Source organism: Stegostoma tigrinum, chromosome 25 (genome assembly GCF_030684315.1).
Source record: "Stegostoma tigrinum isolate sSteTig4 chromosome 25, sSteTig4.hap1, whole genome shotgun sequence".
NCBI classification, from domain to species: Eukaryota; Metazoa; Chordata; class Chondrichthyes; order Orectolobiformes; family Stegostomatidae; genus Stegostoma; species Stegostoma tigrinum.
The window spans coordinates 16,980,886-16,997,761 of NC_081378.1; the positions used below are offsets into that span (position 1 = coordinate 16,980,886).

A 16,876-nucleotide genomic window follows, 5' to 3' on the forward strand; every position below is an offset into this window, starting at 1 on the left:
TTCCATGTGGTTTCTGGCCTCTGATTTCCATTTGTGATCAATTTGGATTCCCAGAATGTTAATGATGAATTCAGAATGATGAACAATTCCCTTATTTGACATTGAACTTCCAACTAGCTTTCTGGGGCCCTTGTGCAGTGGTGCTAACCCTGCCTCTGATCCAGGAGGCCCATGTTCATGTCCCACCTGCTCCAGAGGTATATTGTAACATTTCTGAATAAGTTGATGAGAAAATGTACAATAAACATCAGCTTTGTCCACCTGTATAATATTTCCTGACTCCATTCCTTTTCAGCTCATTAGTCCTGTCAGCTTGCTTGGCTCTAAATTCAGGCATTCCCTCCTTAAGCCTCTTCAACCGTATACCCCTCTAGTCGTATTTAAGGCATTTCTCATAGCCTGCCTCTTAACCAAGATTTTGGCCATCTTCCCCAAATTTCCTTGTAGTGTCAAATTCTGCTTTGCAATTCTCCTTAGCACTTTAAAAAAAAAATTATTACGTTAATGATATGTATTAATGTAAACACTGAGTACTATTGCTATTACTTTGTCAGGATGGCAAAGTCTAACATGTCAGGTTCAAAAGGCGTTGTTCCATGCCTTGCTGAAGCTTACTGAATTCTAATCCATTTCCTGGGATGATGGATTCAAATCCCACTGTTAACATTCATCTTTCCCCTTAGCTAATGAAGGCTGTACTACAATTGGAGGGAATCCTTAGAAAAGTCACTAGGATGATACCAGTAGAGTAAGATTGTCATATGACAGAGGTGTACAGCAGGTTGGGCCTGTACTCCTTTTGGAGTTTACAAGTATGAGTGGTGACCTTATTTAAACATGAAGGATTTTTAGAGGGCTTCACAGCGCAGATGTGGAGAGATTGTTATATCTGGAAGGATCTAGGACCAGAGGGCACATCTGAGTAAAGGGTCACCCATTTAGAATAGAGATGAGTAGAAATTTCTTCAAAGGGTAGTAAATCTATGTAATTCTTTACCACAAAAAGTTGTTGATGCTAGATCTTTAAGAATGTTCATGGCTGAGATAGATATTTTTAATTAGTGGGGAAAAGGCGGGAAGGTGAGTTGAGGATTATCAAATCAGCTGTTAACCATTCAGCCTAATTTTTCTGCTCCTACACCTTCTGGCCAATGGATATTGATTTTTGGAATTCATTGTTAAATCACAACTTTTTTTTTGTTTTATTTAAAGCATTCATTCAGAGGATATCAGTTCAGAGGCTAACTGGCATTTGTTGCACATCAGTAATTATCTCTTGAAAAAAATATGCTGCATTAGATGTTGTGCGTATGAATGTAGATTCTGACTAATAAGAATCTTAATCTGCTCAAAAAAAATTCAGATTATGAGTACCGGGAAAAAATGTTTGTAGAAGTGCAACGGTAGCGTAACGGATCAAAGATAATTTATACAATGAACAGTGTATTTTAGAAATAAGGTTAAGATATGCAGGTGGAGGACAATAATTAGATGACTTCTTTAGCACATGACATGATGGCCATCATGTCATGTTATATCATGTCCGAACAATTTATCAAAAGCATAAAGAAACAATGAGTCTTGTGTCGTAATTTTACTGTACTTCGACCTGATGGTGCAGGTCCAAGTCCCACTTCTGGATTCCTTGGAGGTGTGTCATGGCCCATCCAAACACATTAATTTTTTAAAAATCTAAATCTTTAAAATACACTTAATACCATTGTTGGTTTGTAGACTTAGGAGCTATGCATTTAAAAAGTTTCACTTAGGAATAAATAACTCAACTGATGAAAGATAGACTTCTGGTCTCCTTCACCAGTTTCTGGCAGATATTTAACAAGGTAAAACGTTTCTTGAGGGAACCTCAACTGCACAGGTTACTTGTTGTAAATCTGTAAATTGGCTACCTGTCTATTATGAACTAAAATCAAAGATGGAAACTAATATAATTTTCATTTATAGCACTCGATTATATATTTGAAGATAACAAAGTGTGGAGCTGGATGAACACAGCAGGCCAAGCAGCAACTCAGGATCACCAAAAGCTGACGTTTCAGGCCTGGACCCTTCTTCATACATATTTGAAGAATCAAATTTTCCAGTGAATTTTGTCTATTGGAGCACAGATTTTAATGCCATTTGATGCATAAATTCATGTTTAAAGATCCATGCTTAAACAAATTTTTGCATTTTGAAAATATTTTTAAAGGAAACAAACGTTGAGAAATTTCTGAGATGAGTTTAGCTTCCAAGATATTACCTTTGCAGACATATTTCTCAGTTACACAAAGGATTTGTGTGCTTTTTTCTTTTACACCTCTCAGATCTTATTACAGCAGTTCATACTCCCGAATAAACTATTATCTCTTCACTCATTACCTCTTGTGCTTGGATGACAGGTTGATAAAATCAGATGCCCCTTGATGCTTATTTTTGGAGAAGATGATCAGAACTGGCCTGCACATGAATCAGCCGTAGAGGTAGATTGGTATTATACTGTGTTTCAAAGTTAATTAATCGGTTTGTGTATGTGATTTCTGGTGGATACTGAGTATTACAAGTGTACGTTTGGTCACTTTTCCATTTCAGATCCGGAAGATTCTGAAAGCTGCAGGGAAGGAACACTTGCTCACAACACTGTCATACCCTCAGACTGGACATCTGATTGAGCCTCCGTATAGCCCTCACTTCAGAGAATCCAAGTTTAAGGTGCTTCCTGCAGACAAAGCAGGTGAGTCTGTACCTAAAGCAGAATAACGCTACTTATGCGCCACCTTTATATTCCAAACAATTCAATAATTCAAACAAGTTTAGGTGGCGCTATCATCATTTGTTAGAACCTAAGATGATATTCTACACATTACGCAATAGTATTGTCATGACACAGGAGGCCATTTGGTTCTCAAGTCTATGCCAGTTCTCTGTTTAAGCAATTAATTTAGTCTTGTTATCCCATCTATCTATGAATCCCTAATACTTCTTTCCTCAAATCCATCCAATTTTGTTTTCGCAAAAGAATTGAGCTTTTTATTCCCTTCTGTGATTAAGTATAAATTTAATTGTATGTGCACCAGTTTATTTCATTAGTATTGTAACAACTCAGTCAAGAGGGAGTTAAGCCCCATTAGTCCATGAACTGTTCCAAAAGTGTAAATGTCTAATTTAATCACCGAAATGATCAATTTGCTTCTTTTTATTACTGTTATTCAGAACAAATGAGACTTTCATTAGGTTATTTCAAGAAACTCTGCCCAGCAATAATGGGCCATAAAACTGGCCCTTTCCTCCATTTACAGTTTTGGCATGCATTTTCTCCAAAAAAAATCAGTTGACTTTGTTAGCAGTGAACCACAACACATGTCCAACTTTTGACTTCTTAGCAATTACTGTTGAAAACAGCTCCCAGAAATAACATGCTTAAAAATCCCTTTTCCTAAAATGTCCAAAACACTTTCGTTTTCCAGTTCCTCATAATCCAGGGTGTGGAATGATGTGTCCTCACAACTGTAGAGTTTTATATGGACTTAAAACAATTTGCTGAAGGCCCCTGATGCCTTCAATAGTGACTTCCTTTGAATTTGCTTGATCTGAAAATCTGCACATACACTCAAAGCAACCAAATGTTTTGGACTCACTTATTTTAGAAGCAATTTGGAAGGTAATGGAAATGCGCGACTATTAATTAATCAAAAACTTGGGAGAGGATCCACTTGTTCCACTTAGTGTAGAAATGAATGTTATTTGGAACAAAACAGCTTTTTAAAACAAAGCCAGAAATATATTTTGATCTCTCTATATCAAAGGATACTACAGAAATTCTAAAAGCATTTACTTTCAATTTTGTGAAGTTCAATGTTTTGCAGTAATCTCTTCCAGGATCCAATTGCAGGTCTTCCTACAATAAGGATTTAACAAAAATAACATTTAAGCCGTAGTTGTAAGAATTTGTTTAGTTATTCACTTCTCAACTATACTACAGATCCAAACATTGTACTAACATCAAATCTGATAACTATTCGTTCCTCATTTTACACTTCTTATAGTGACAATTTTGTGGGGAGGTCAAGCAAAACCTCACTCGGATGCTCAAGAGGATTCCTGGAAAAAGATCCTAGTATTTTTAGAAGAGCACCTTGTGTTTCAACACGCAGCTGCTGTCGTTCAATCCCAACTATGAAGAAGTGATGATAGACAATTTGATTTTCTTTTTATTCTGTCAAACCAAGAGAATTAATCAGTTGTCTTCTGTTCATCAAAAGAAATAATCCCAAAACTTCTTGTTTATTAGGTGACTGTTGGTCTGATTTATGTTTCATGGGTGGTTTTCTCAGTGAAACCTGCCACTGTTTCATGTTAATTTTATATTCTTCTTCACTTTGTAACAACGCTGCATTTTTTAAAAACTCTGATTTGTGCCTAAGAACGTGCCATTTAAAGGCAGCCATTATAAAAACTTCTCACTGCACTGCTGTACTCCTGTACTGGAGTGCATGTGGCAATAAAGGATATCCTATTCCATCCTTTTGTGCTTCAGAATCATGGACTCCGTACAGCACAAAAGGAGGCTATGCTTCAAACCATTGTGACTGTGTAGATTTGTTGAATGAATTATTTAAATAATCCCTCCAATCTTCTTTCTCTTGAGAGCCAACATTTCTGTTTGAAAGCAGTTGTGAAATCCAGTTCCCACCATCCTTTTAGAAAGACGGGATATTCCAAATCAATGCAACTCACTATGTCTTTTTTTAAAAAATTGCATAATCACCAGTTATAAAGTCATAGAATCACCGAAACAGGTGCTTTGGACAACCAGTCCATACCAACCATAATCCCAAAACAAAGTAGTCACACTTGCCTGTGCTTGGCCCATATCTCTTTAAACATTTCTCATTCATTATTTTTCCGCTAGTTTCTCCTCCATTTCTGAATTCTCCTCTATAAATTCTGTCCCCACCTGTAACGGACCCATATTGGCTTGTAAGTCTTTGCCTTTCCACGTAACTAAAGAGGCTTTTATAGCTTCCTTTGTTTCTCACTTATTTTTTCCTTTTCCTTAATCAAGTTAGAACATAGAACAGTACAGCACAGAACAGGCCCTTCAGCCCACAATGTTGTGCCGACCATTGATCCTCATTTATGCACCCTCAAATTTCTGTGACCATATGCATGTCCAGCAGCCTCTTAGATGACCCCAATGACCTTGCTTCCACAACTGCTGCTGGCAACGCATTCCATGCTCTCACAACTCTGTGTAAAGAACCCGCCTCTGACATCCCCTCTATACTTTCCTCCAACCAGCTTAAAACTATGACCCCTCGTGCTAGCCATTTCTGCCCTGGGAAATAGTCTCTGGCTATCAATTCTATCTATGCCTCTCATTATCTTGTATACCTCAATTAGGTCCCCTCTCCTGCTTCTTTTCTCCAATGAAAAGAGACCGAGCTGAGTCAACCTCTCTTCATAAGATAAGCCCTCCAGTCCAGGCAGCATCCTGGTAAACCTCCTCTGAACCCTCTCCAAAGCATCCACATCTTTCCTATAATAGGGCGACCAGAACTGGACGCAGTATTCCAAGTGCGGTCTAACCAAAGTTTTATAGAGCTGCAACAAGATCTCACAACTCTTAAACTCAATCCCCCTGTTAATGAAAGCCAAAACACCATATGCTTTCTTAACAACCCTGTCCACTTGGGTGGCCATTTTAAGGGATCTATGTATCTGCACACCAAGATCCCTCTGTTCCTCCACACTGCCAAGAATCCTATCCTTAATCCTGTACTCAGCTTTCAAATTCGACCTTCCAAAATGCATCACCTCGCATTTATCCAGGTTGAACTCCATCTGCCACCTCTCAGCCCATCTCTGCATCCTGTCAATGTCCCGCTGCAGCCTACAACAGCCCTCTATACTGTAAATGACACCTCCGATCTTTGTGTCGTCTGCAAACTTGCTGACCCATCCTTCAATCCCCTTATCCAAGTCATTAATAAAAATTACAAACAGTAGAGGCCCAAGGACAGAGCCCTGTGGAACCCCACTCACCACTGACTTCCAGGCAGAATATTTTCCTTCTACTACCACTCGCTGTCTTCTGTTGGCCAGCCAGTTCTGTATCCAAGCAGCTAAGTTCCCCTGTATCCCATTCCTCCTGACCTTCTGAATGAGCCTACCATGGGGAACCTTATCAAATGCCTTACTGAAGTCCATATACACCATATCCACAGCTCGACCCTCATCAACTTTTCTAGTCACATCCTCAAAAAACTCGATAAGGTTTGTGAGGCATGACCTACCCCTCTCAAAGCCGTGTTGACTGTATTTAATCAAGCCATGCTCTTCCAGATGGTCATAAATTCTATCCCTCAGAATCCTTTCTAACACCTTGCAGACGACAGACGTGAGACTTACTGGTGTGTAAGTTGTACTTCTTTTAAGTACTAATGATAGCGGGTCTATTGTCAAGTCTTTCGATGTATTTTCTTCAATCTACCATTGCCATCTTGCCTCCTATGCCATTAAATTCTCTCATTCAGATTTAAGACCCTACTTTCAAAGTGAACTATATCACATTCAAATTTGATGAAATTCTATCATGCGATGGTCACTATTTTCTCAAGTTCTGATTAATACTCGGGCTAAAATAGCCTGATCCCTAGTTGAATCTTGAACGTACTGTTCCAGAAACCCATCTCCTATATACTCCAGAAATTTATCCCATGCCACAATACAGAATAAGTTTATCCAGTCTGTAAGTAAATTGAATGTATTACATGCATTCCTAATTTGAATCAATTGTAAGGGGAGTAGAAAGGCGGTTTGTGATCAAAAACGAGACTCCCAAATGGTACGTTGCCTCCCAGGTCCACAGGTCAGGAATGTCTCAGATTCACTGCAGGACATTCTGAAGTGAACAGCCAGCTGTCGTGGTGAATATAGGCACCAATGATATAGGTAAATAACGGGATAAGGCCCTACAAGCAGAATTTATGAAGTTAGGAGCTATGTTAAAAAGTAGGACCCAGAGGTAGTAATCTCAGGATTGCTTCCAGTGCCACATGCTAGTCAGAGCAGAAATGAAAGAATAGGCAGGATAAATAAGTGACTTGAGCGATGGTGCATGAGGGAGGGGTTCATATTTTTGGGACATTGGGACCAGTTCTGGAGGAGGTGGGACTATTATAAATCAGATAGTCTTTAGCTGGGTAGCACTGGAACCAATATTCTAGAGGGTGCCTTTGCTAATGCTGGTGGGGTGGGTTTAAACCAATGTGGCAGGGGGATGGGAACCAAATGTGGAGGTAGTAACTAAAGCCTGTAAGGAACTAGATAATGAAGTCAGTGTGACAAAAGGGAAGCTTTTTCGCAGAGTGCGGGACTCAATTACTAGGAGTCACGATTTCAAGGTGAGGGGGAAAAGTTTAAGGGAGGAATGCGTGGTGAGTTCTTTACACAGAGTGTGGTGGGTGCCTGGAACGCATTGCCAGCAGAGGTGGTAGAGTCAGGCATAATAGCGTCATTTAAGATGTATCAAGACAGATACATGAATGGGCAGGGAGCAGAGGGATACAGATCCTTAGAAAATAGGCGACAGGTTTAGATAGAGGTTCTGGATCGGCTCAGGCTTGGAGGGCTGAAGGGCCTGTTCCTGTGCTGTAATTTTCTTTGTTCTTTGTTTTTTAATTTCCTAATTCTTATAATGGCCAAACATGATTACTGTTTGGTGGCCTGTAAAAGAATTTCCACCAATGTTTGCTGGCCTTTGCAGTCACTGGACTTCACCCAGATTCTACACCTTGGTCTTTTGATCTAAGATGTCTCATTAATGTACTCATGTCATCACTCATTAAGAGAGCTACCTGACCTTCTGTACCTTTGCCTATCATTCTTAAATGTTGTGACCCATAAATATTCAGTTCCCAAACTTGGTTCACTTATTAAACTCTATTGCTGAATAAGGTGTTTGTGGGAATTGCATTTCTAAGCATTTTGGATGTAAGACAATTGTGATCTTGTTTGGAAGTAATTATGAAATCTGCTTGTGTAAAATTACTTCAAAGCTACACTGTTTCGGTTGTGAATATCTTTCAGATAAAAATTCAATATTTTGTGCATTTTTTCTGAAAAATACATTTTAATTTCAGAATTTAGTTCAAGTCACCCATTATTATGAATGTGATATGATTGCACAAGGGGAATGTTGGATTAAGCAATTTTAAATGCTAGAAATAGACACTTTAATTGTATTATAACTTGAATGAAGGTGTTTTTCATATTCTGTATTGAAATATAAATGAAATGAAATTTTAGATTTCAGTGCCATAAAATGCTAAGTAAAGCACGGATCAATTTGAATGCGTTTATTTTGAGGATTTGCAGTTTTCTCAATTTTTGATTGCTTAGAATTGTTTACTGCTGCTAATGATAGACTTTTTGAATAGGCATCATCTTCTTACTTTAAATCTTTATTGCACTTACTACTACAATAGGCTGTTGAACAGGCCTGTTACAGTGATGGCTGTGATAAAGGCAAGATGGAGTGGAAATTAGAATTTTCGTATTTCCCGTAGTGTTTTGTTGAGTGAATTTCATGGGGTTAGATCACTCATAGGCTACGTCGATTTTGCTCACGCATTCATCTGCTCTTAGTCATGGAAACAGATCCTTCAGTCCAACCTGTCCATGCTGACTATGTTTCCTAAACTATGGTCCCATTTGCCTGTGTTTGGCCCATTATTTGAAACCTTTTCTATTCTTCATGTACTAGTCAAATGGTTTTTAAATTGTGCATCGTCACCTGCAAAGGCTACTTCATCTGGCAGTTCATTCCATATTTGAACTACCCTCTGTGGGGAAAAATGTTGTCTGTCAGGTCCCTTTTAAATCATTCCCCTCTCACCTTAAATCTATGCCCTTTAGTTTTGAACTCCCTTATCCTGTGGAAAAGATTTCTGCTATTTATCTGTGCCTCTCATGATTTTATAAACCTTCACAAGGACACCCCTCAACCTCCTGTGCTTCAGGCGTAAAAACCCTAGCCTATCCAGCTTCTTGTGCTCTCCACTTCCAGTAACATCCTTGTAAATCTTTTCTGCACCCTTTCCAATTTAATAATATCCTTCCTACAGCAGGGCAACCAGAACTGTACCAATACTCCAAAAGTGACCTCACCAATGTGCTGTACAGCTACAATGTGATGTCTGGATTCCTATATTGAATGCTGTTACCAATGAAGGCAAACATGACTGCACAACATTCTGAAGGGGGAGGGTGAACAGCCAGCTGTCGTGCTGCATCTAGGCACCAAAGATATAGGTAAAAAATGGATGAGGTCCTACAAGCAGAATTTAGGGAGTTAGGAGCCGAGTTAAAAAGTGGGACCTCAGAGGTAGTAATCTCAGGATTGCTACCAGTGCCACATGCTAGTCAGAGTAGAAATGAAAGAATAGGTAGGATGAATGAGTGACTTGAGAGATGGTGCAGGAGGGAGGGGTTCTGGGGGAGGTGGGACTATTACAAATTAGACAGTCTACACCTGGGCAGGACCTAAACCAATGTCCTAGGGGCTGCTTTTGCCAATGCTGTTGGGGAGAGTTTAAACTAATGTGGCAGGGGGGTAGGAACCAAATGAGGAGCTTAGTGGACAGTAAGGAGGTAGTAACTAAAGCCTGTAAGGAACTAGATAATGAAGTCAGTGTGACTAAGGGGAAGAGGAGGCAGAGAGCAGATGATGGACGCAGAGAAGACCGGTGGACTGAGGTGCATTTGTTTTAATGCAAAAAGTGTAGTAGATAAGGCAGATGAACTTAGGGCTTGGATTAGGACCTGGGAGTATGATGTCATTGCTATTACTGAGACTTGGTTGAGGGAAGGGCAAGATTGACAACTAAATATCCCAGGATATAGATGCTTCAGGCAGGATAGAGAGGGAGGTAAAAGGGGTGGAGGAGTTGCATTACTGGTCAAAGAGGATATCACAGCTGTGCTGAAGGAGGGCACTATGGAGAACTCAAGCAGTGAGGCAATACGGGCAGAGCTCAGAAATAAGAAGGGTGCGGTAACAATGTTGGGGCTGTACTACAGGCCTCCAAACAGTGAGCGTGAGATAGAGGCACAAATATGTAGACAGCTATGAAAAGATGTAGGAGCAACAGGGTGGTGTGATGGGAGATTATAACTTTCCCAACATTGACTGGGATTCACTTAGTGTTAGGGGTTTAGATGGAGCAGAATTTGTAAGGAGCATTCAGGATGGTTTTCTAGAGCAGTGTGTAAATAGTCCAACTTGGGAAGGGGCCATGCTGGACCTGGTGTTGGGGAATAAGCCCAGCCAGCTGGTTGAAGTTTCAGTAGGGGATTACTTTGGGAATAGTGATCACGATTCTGTAAGTTTTAGAATACCGATGGACAAAAGACAAGAATGGTCCTAAAGGAAGAGTGCTGAATCGGGGAAGGCCAACGATAGCAAAATTTGACAGGCGCTGGGGAATGTGGATTAGGAGCAGCTGTTTGAGGGTAAATCCACATTTGATAATGTGGGATGCTTTTAAAGAGAGGTTGATTAGAGTGCAGGACAGACATGTGCCTGTGAAAATGAGGGATAGAAAGGGCAAGATTAGGGAACCGTTGATGACAGGTGAAATTGTGAGACTAGCAAAGAGGAAATAGGAAGCACACATAAGGTCTAGGCAACTGAAAACAGATGAAACTTTGGAAGAATATCGGGAAAGTAGGACCAATTTGAAACAAGGAATTAAGAGGGCTAAAAGGGGTCATGAAATATCTTTAGCAAACAGGGTTAAGGAAAATCCCAAAGCCTTTTATTCGTACATAAGGAGCAAGAGGGTAACTAGAGAAAGGGTTGGCCCACTCAAGGACAAAGGAGGGAAGTTACACAAGGAGTCATAGAAAATGAGTGAGATTCTTAATGAGTACTTTGCATCGGTATTCATTGAGGAGGGGGATGTGACGGATGTTGAGGCTAGGGATAGATGTTTGATTACGTCAAGTCAGCATCGGGGGGTAGGAAAGTGTTGGGTATTCTAAAAGGCAATCAGGTGGACAAGTCCCCAGGTCTGGATGGGATCTATCCCAGGTTGCTGAGAGACACAAGAGAGAAAATAGTTGAGGCTTTAACAGATATCTTTGCAGCATCCTTGAGCACGGATAAGATCCTGGAGGACTGGAGAATTGCTAATGTTGTCCCCTTGTTTAAGAAGGGTAGCAAGGATAATCCAGGAAATTATAGACCGGTGAGCCTGATATCAATGGTGGCGAAGCTGCTGGAGAAGATACTGCGGGATAAGATCTATTTACATTTGGAGCAAAATGGGCTTATTAGTGGTAGTCAACATAGTTTTGTGCAGTGAAGGTCATGTCTTACCAACTTGATAGAATTCTTTGAGGAAGTGACAAAGTTGATAGATGAGGGAAGGTCTGTAGATGTCATGTACATGGACTTCAGTAATGTGTTTGATAAGGTTCCCTATGGTAGGCTGATGGAGAAAGTGAAGTTGCATGGGTTCCAGGGTGTACTTGCTAGATTGATAGCAAACTGGCTGGGCAACAGGAGACAGAGAGCTGTAGTGGAAGGGAGTTTCTCAGAATGGAGAACTGTGACCAGTGATGTTCTACAGGGATCAGTGTTGGGATCACTGTCGTTTGTGATATACATAAATGATCTGGAGGAGGGTATAAATAGTCTGATTAGCTAGTTTGCAGATGATACTAAGATTGGTGGAGCAGCAGATAGTGAAGGGGACTGTCGGAGAATGCAGCAGAATAAAGATAGATTGGAGAGTTGGGCAGAGAAATGGCAGATGGAGTTCAATCCAGGCAAATGAGAGGTGATGCATTTTGGAAGATCCAATTCAAGAGCCAGCTATATGGTAAATGGAAAAGCCCTGGGGAAACTTGATGCTACAGAGAGAGCTGGGTGTTCTGGTCAACTGTACCCTGAAGGTGGCAACGCAGGTTGATAGAGTGGTCCAGAAGGCATACGGCATGCTTTCATTCATTGGATGGGTTATTGAATAGAAGAGCCGGCAGATCACGTTACAGTTGTATAGAAGATAGTAGGAACTGCCGATGCTGGAGAATCTGACGTAACACGGTGTGAAGCTGGATGAACACAGCAGGCCAAGCAGCATCAGACAAGCAGGAAAGCTTGACATTTCGGGTCAAGACCCTTCCGAGGGTTATCTAGCTTCACACCGTGTTATCACAGTTGTATAGGACTTTGGTTCAACCACATGTGGAATACTGTGTGCATTCTGGTCACCACATTGCCAAAGGGATGTGGATGCTTTGGAGAGGGTGCAGCGGAGGTTCACCAGGATGTTGCCTGGTACGGAGGACGCTAGCTATGAAGAGAGGTTGAGTAGGTTAAGATTATTTACATTAGAAAAACGGAGGTTGAGGGGGTCCTGATTGAAGTCTACAAAATGCTGAGAGGTATAGACAGGGTGGATAGCAAGCTTTTTTCTAGAGTGGAATCTCAATTACTAGGGGTCACGATTTCAAGTTGAGAGGGGAAAAAGTTTACGGGAGATATGCGTGGAAAGTTCTTTACGCAGATGGTGGTGGGTGCCTGGAATTTGTTGCCAGCAGAGGTAGTAGAGGCAGGCACATTTAAGACATATCTAGATAGATACATGAATGAGCAGGGAGCAGAGGGATACAGATCCTTGGAAAATTGGCGACAGGTTTAGATAGAGGATTTGGATCGGTGCAGGCTTGGAGGGCCGAAGGGCCTGTTCTTGTGCTGTAATTTTCTTTATTCTTTTGTTCTACGCCAAACACCACCATCACCCTGTCTACCTGCGAGGCCGCATTCAAAGAACAACGTACCTGAAACCCAAGGCCTCTAAATTTGATAACATTTCCCAGGGCCCTACTATTAACTGTGTAATTTTGCAACCAGGCGTTTTGCAACCTGTTGTGGGGAATTGTGCAGCTGGGGAAGTGGAAGCACTCACCATTGCTGGAATCTCTTGGATTTCACGCCTTTGGTGCCATATTTAAAGCCCAGATGTACATTGCTTTATACACTGCCTGTAACTGAGCACTAAAGACCCTATGTGTGAATAAAGTAATGTAAACCACACAGATGTTGGCAGCCTGTAAGTCACTGTTGAAGTTTGTTTTCTTATTGCACGCTATGTGAATTGTAGAGGCTGGTGGTTGCCATTTAAGTGACAAAATGAATGAGCACTAAGAAAGCAAGCTAACAGCCAGAAGACGCATTTGCCCATGAGACTGTCTATAGGCCCCCTCCACTCCACAAAGCACTGTTGGCCTTTAACTTATGAACAACATTTGCTTCAAGCATACAGTCTGTTTTGCACGCAATACAACTTCCAAGTAAGTAGTAAAGTGATTGAGTGCTAAGTAAGCTAACAGCCAGATATGTGTTTATATGAGCACAAAAACATCCTGTGTAGCTGTGTGTCCCTGAATGCAAAGTGACCTAGCAAAAGCATGGATAATAAAGTGTGAAGCTGTATGAACACAGCAGGCCAAGCAGCATCTCAGGAGCACCAAAACTGACGTTTTGGGCCTAGACCCTTCATCAGAGAGGGGGATGGGGTGAGGGTTCTGGAATAAATAGGGAGAGAGGGGCAGGCGGACCGAAGATGGAGAGAAAAGAAGATAGGTGGAGAAGAGAGTATAGGTGGGGAGGTAGGGAGGGGATAGGTCAGTCCAGGGAAGACGGACAGGTCAAGGAGGTGGGATGAGGTTAGTAGGTAGGAAATGGAGGTGCGGCTTGGGGTGGGAGGAAGAACAGGTTAGGGAGGCAGAGACAGGCTGGGCTGGTTTTGGGGTGCACTGGGTGGAGGGGAAGAGCTGGGCTGGTATATCCATCTTCGGTCCGCCTCCCCCTCTCTCCCTATTTATTCCAGAACCCTCACCCCATCCCCCTCTCTGATGAAGGGTCTAGGCCCGAAACGTCAGCTTTTGTGCTCCTGAGATGCTGCTTGGCCTGCTGTGTTCATCCAGTTCCACACTTTATTATCTTGGATTCTCCAGCATCTGCAGTCCCATTATCACTAGCAAAAGCATGGATATCTTTAGTATCCCTGAACTCCAGGGTAAAGAGTTAATAGGGTTAAAATGGTACCTGAGCTCATCTGAGAGTAGACTTGGTGATAGTGGGGCCAGTGATTTGCCAATTCCATCTTGCATGGATGAAAAATCATGGAGGACAGTCTCCAAAAGAACATGCAGAAATGTTGTAAAGAAGTACTTGAATCCCTAAAGTGTGGAAGCAGGCTATTTGACCCATGAAATCCACACTGACCCTCGAAGGATCATCCCACTTATCCCTGTAACCCCACGTTCCTTGGCTAACCCACCTTGCCCACACATCCTTGGACACTATGGGCTATTTAGCATGGCCAATCCACCCAACCTGCACATCTTTGGACTGTGGGAGAAAACCGGAGCACCTCTAGGAAACCCACGCAACCACAGAGTGTGCAAACTCCACACAGGAGTCACCCAAAGCTTGAGTCAAACCCAGGTCCCTGCTGCTGGGAGGCAGCAGGGCTAACCACTGTGCCACCCTGGGACAAGCGTCAGTGAGATCTGGGGCCAGGTACCCATTCTGATTCACTGGCTGGGAGTTTATGCCATCTAGCTTCTTGGTGCAGGAAGGGCATATTGGACATGGCATATAAATAAAGCAAGTAGAGGCATTAATGAAATGCAAATCTAATATACATATCTTGTGACGGTTGATCAGACCATAAATTACTTATTGACATAGTGATTTTTTGGATGAGTTTTTTTACACAGGGACTGAAAGCCAAACCTGGCTGATAATAGGGTGCCAAAGAAGTTTCAAAAAGAGATATTTCAAAATGTATTTTGAATATTTCAATCTATTTACCTCTTCTCAACAGGAAAAAAATCTCCAGTGGATTATATTCCAGACCTGGGATGAATTGAAAGACTTGTTTCTTTTTTACTCTTCCAGGAATCTACAAAACAGAGCTTAAAACCCAACTGCAACCCTGGTCTTTTTGTGTTGATGAATTGATTGCTTGTGTGGATTAGTGTGCTAGTCAGAGCTCGAGAATGGTCATTAGATACCACACCCCTGCACATGACATATAAAAGATTTTTTTCACCCATGCTGCATGTCAGAAAACATACAAAACCATACTTGAAATGAAATGGTACAAAGGCCTTTCAGCTGCCATGTAAAACCAAGCATCTCAAAATCAGTGTGGAGCTGGAGGAACACAGCAGGCCAGGCAGCATGGGAGGAGCAGGAAAGTTGACGTTTCAGGTCAGAACCCTTCTTCCAAAATGGGGAGGGGGAAGGGAGCTCAGAAATAAATAGAGGAGGGATGGGGCTGGGGCAGGTAGTTGGGATGGTGATAGGTGAGCGCAGGTAGGGAATGGTGGGGATTGGTCAGTGAGGTGGGAGAGAAGATGGACAGGTTGTGTCAGGTCAATGAGACAGGGATGAAAGAATGGGTTCGCCATGGGATGAAGCCGGGGTATCTGACCCCACAACCAGAGATATACTTCCTTTCAACCCATCTGCATTTCATAGGGACCGCTGTCTCCGCGACTCTCTCGTCCATTCCACACTCCCCACTAGCCCTACCACTCCCAGCATCTTTCCCTGCAACTGCAGGAAATGCTACACCTGCCCCTACACCTCCACTCACCTCTATTCAAGGCACCAAACAAATGTTCCACATCGGACAGGGGTTCACCTGCACATCCATCAATGTGGTCTACTGCATCCGCTGCTCCCGCTGTGGCCTCCTCTGCATCAGTGAGACCAAGCGGAGGCTAGGAGACCATTTTGTAGAACATCTGCACTTTGTATATAACAAACGACAATACCTTCCAGTCACGAACCACTTCAACTCCCCCTCTCACTCCTTGGGTGACATGTCCATCCTGGGTATCCTCCAGTGTCACAATAATGCCACATGCAAACTGGACGAGCAGCATCTCATATTCCCTCGGGAGCCTACAGCCCAATGGCCTAAATGTGGATTTTACTAGTTTCAAAATCTCCCCACCCCCGGCCTCATCTCATGACAATGCAACTTTTCTGTTCCTCTGATGCTGCCTGGCCTGCTGTGTTCCTTCAGCCCCACACTGTGTTATCTCTGACTCCAGCACCTGCAGTTCTTACTACATCTCACAATCAACCGGTTACCTTTCAACATCAATGCTACCAGCATTACCCAATATAATGGCAGCAATGACTTCATCATGAGCATTTCACAGAACACAGAGGCTAATCCATAGAGCTTTTTAACTTCTGTCTTTTGTTTGGACTCACCTATCATTTCTAATGTGTGTCTGCATGTGTGTTGTGTTATCAATTCTTGCATTTAGTAGCTAATAAACTCACTCCTATTAACTTAGGAAAACTTGGTTAAATTGGCTCCTGTTGCAGACATAAATTCATTTGGCCTGAAAGAAGGGAGTCTACAAGGGAAGGGGTATTTATTAAATTAGCTATATAGGGCCAACCATGTTGATGAGTGAATTAAGAATGGGGAGGTGCAGTTCACCCCTCTCACCCAAGCGCTTGATAGTTTAGAGTATTCCAATAGAACTGTGATAAATTGGGGAACCTCACCCATGTACTAATAGCTACATACAGAAGTAAGATAGTCACTGCTCCAAGAAGACATTCTGGAGTTGCTATGTACAGCTTGAAGGGAAAATGGGCAACTTCTTTTGATGCCAAGGAACTGATTTTTCATTCTACATGTATTTTTCCACTTTTCTCACTGTTACCAGCACCACACTAGGATGGGAAATTTTGTCCCAGGTTCCACATTATCCTGCAGCTGGATGGTTTGCTGGAAGTAGCTTCGCAAATAGGGGTATGTGGGCAGTACTG

The 16,876-nt window shown here is 42.0% G+C and overlaps 1 protein-coding gene across 5 annotated transcripts in view; it reads left to right on the forward strand.

Annotated features, from left to right (window-relative positions):
* Positions 1-8,340, forward strand: part of LOC125463210 (peroxisomal succinyl-coenzyme A thioesterase-like) — a 78,801-nt gene extending 70,461 nt beyond the window's left edge. For all 5 annotated transcript variants that reach the window (XM_048554145.2, XM_048554143.2, XM_048554146.2 and 2 more), the window contains 3 exons: positions 2,400-2,480; positions 2,590-2,731; positions 4,044-8,340. In XM_048554145.2, the coding sequence (XP_048410102.1) occupies positions 2,400-2,480; positions 2,590-2,731; positions 4,044-4,177 (357 nt within the window). In that variant the 3' untranslated portion in view covers positions 4,178-8,340. The remainder of the gene's footprint in view (positions 1-2,399; positions 2,481-2,589; positions 2,732-4,043) is intronic.
* Positions 8,341-16,876: the final 8,536 nt, after the last annotated feature.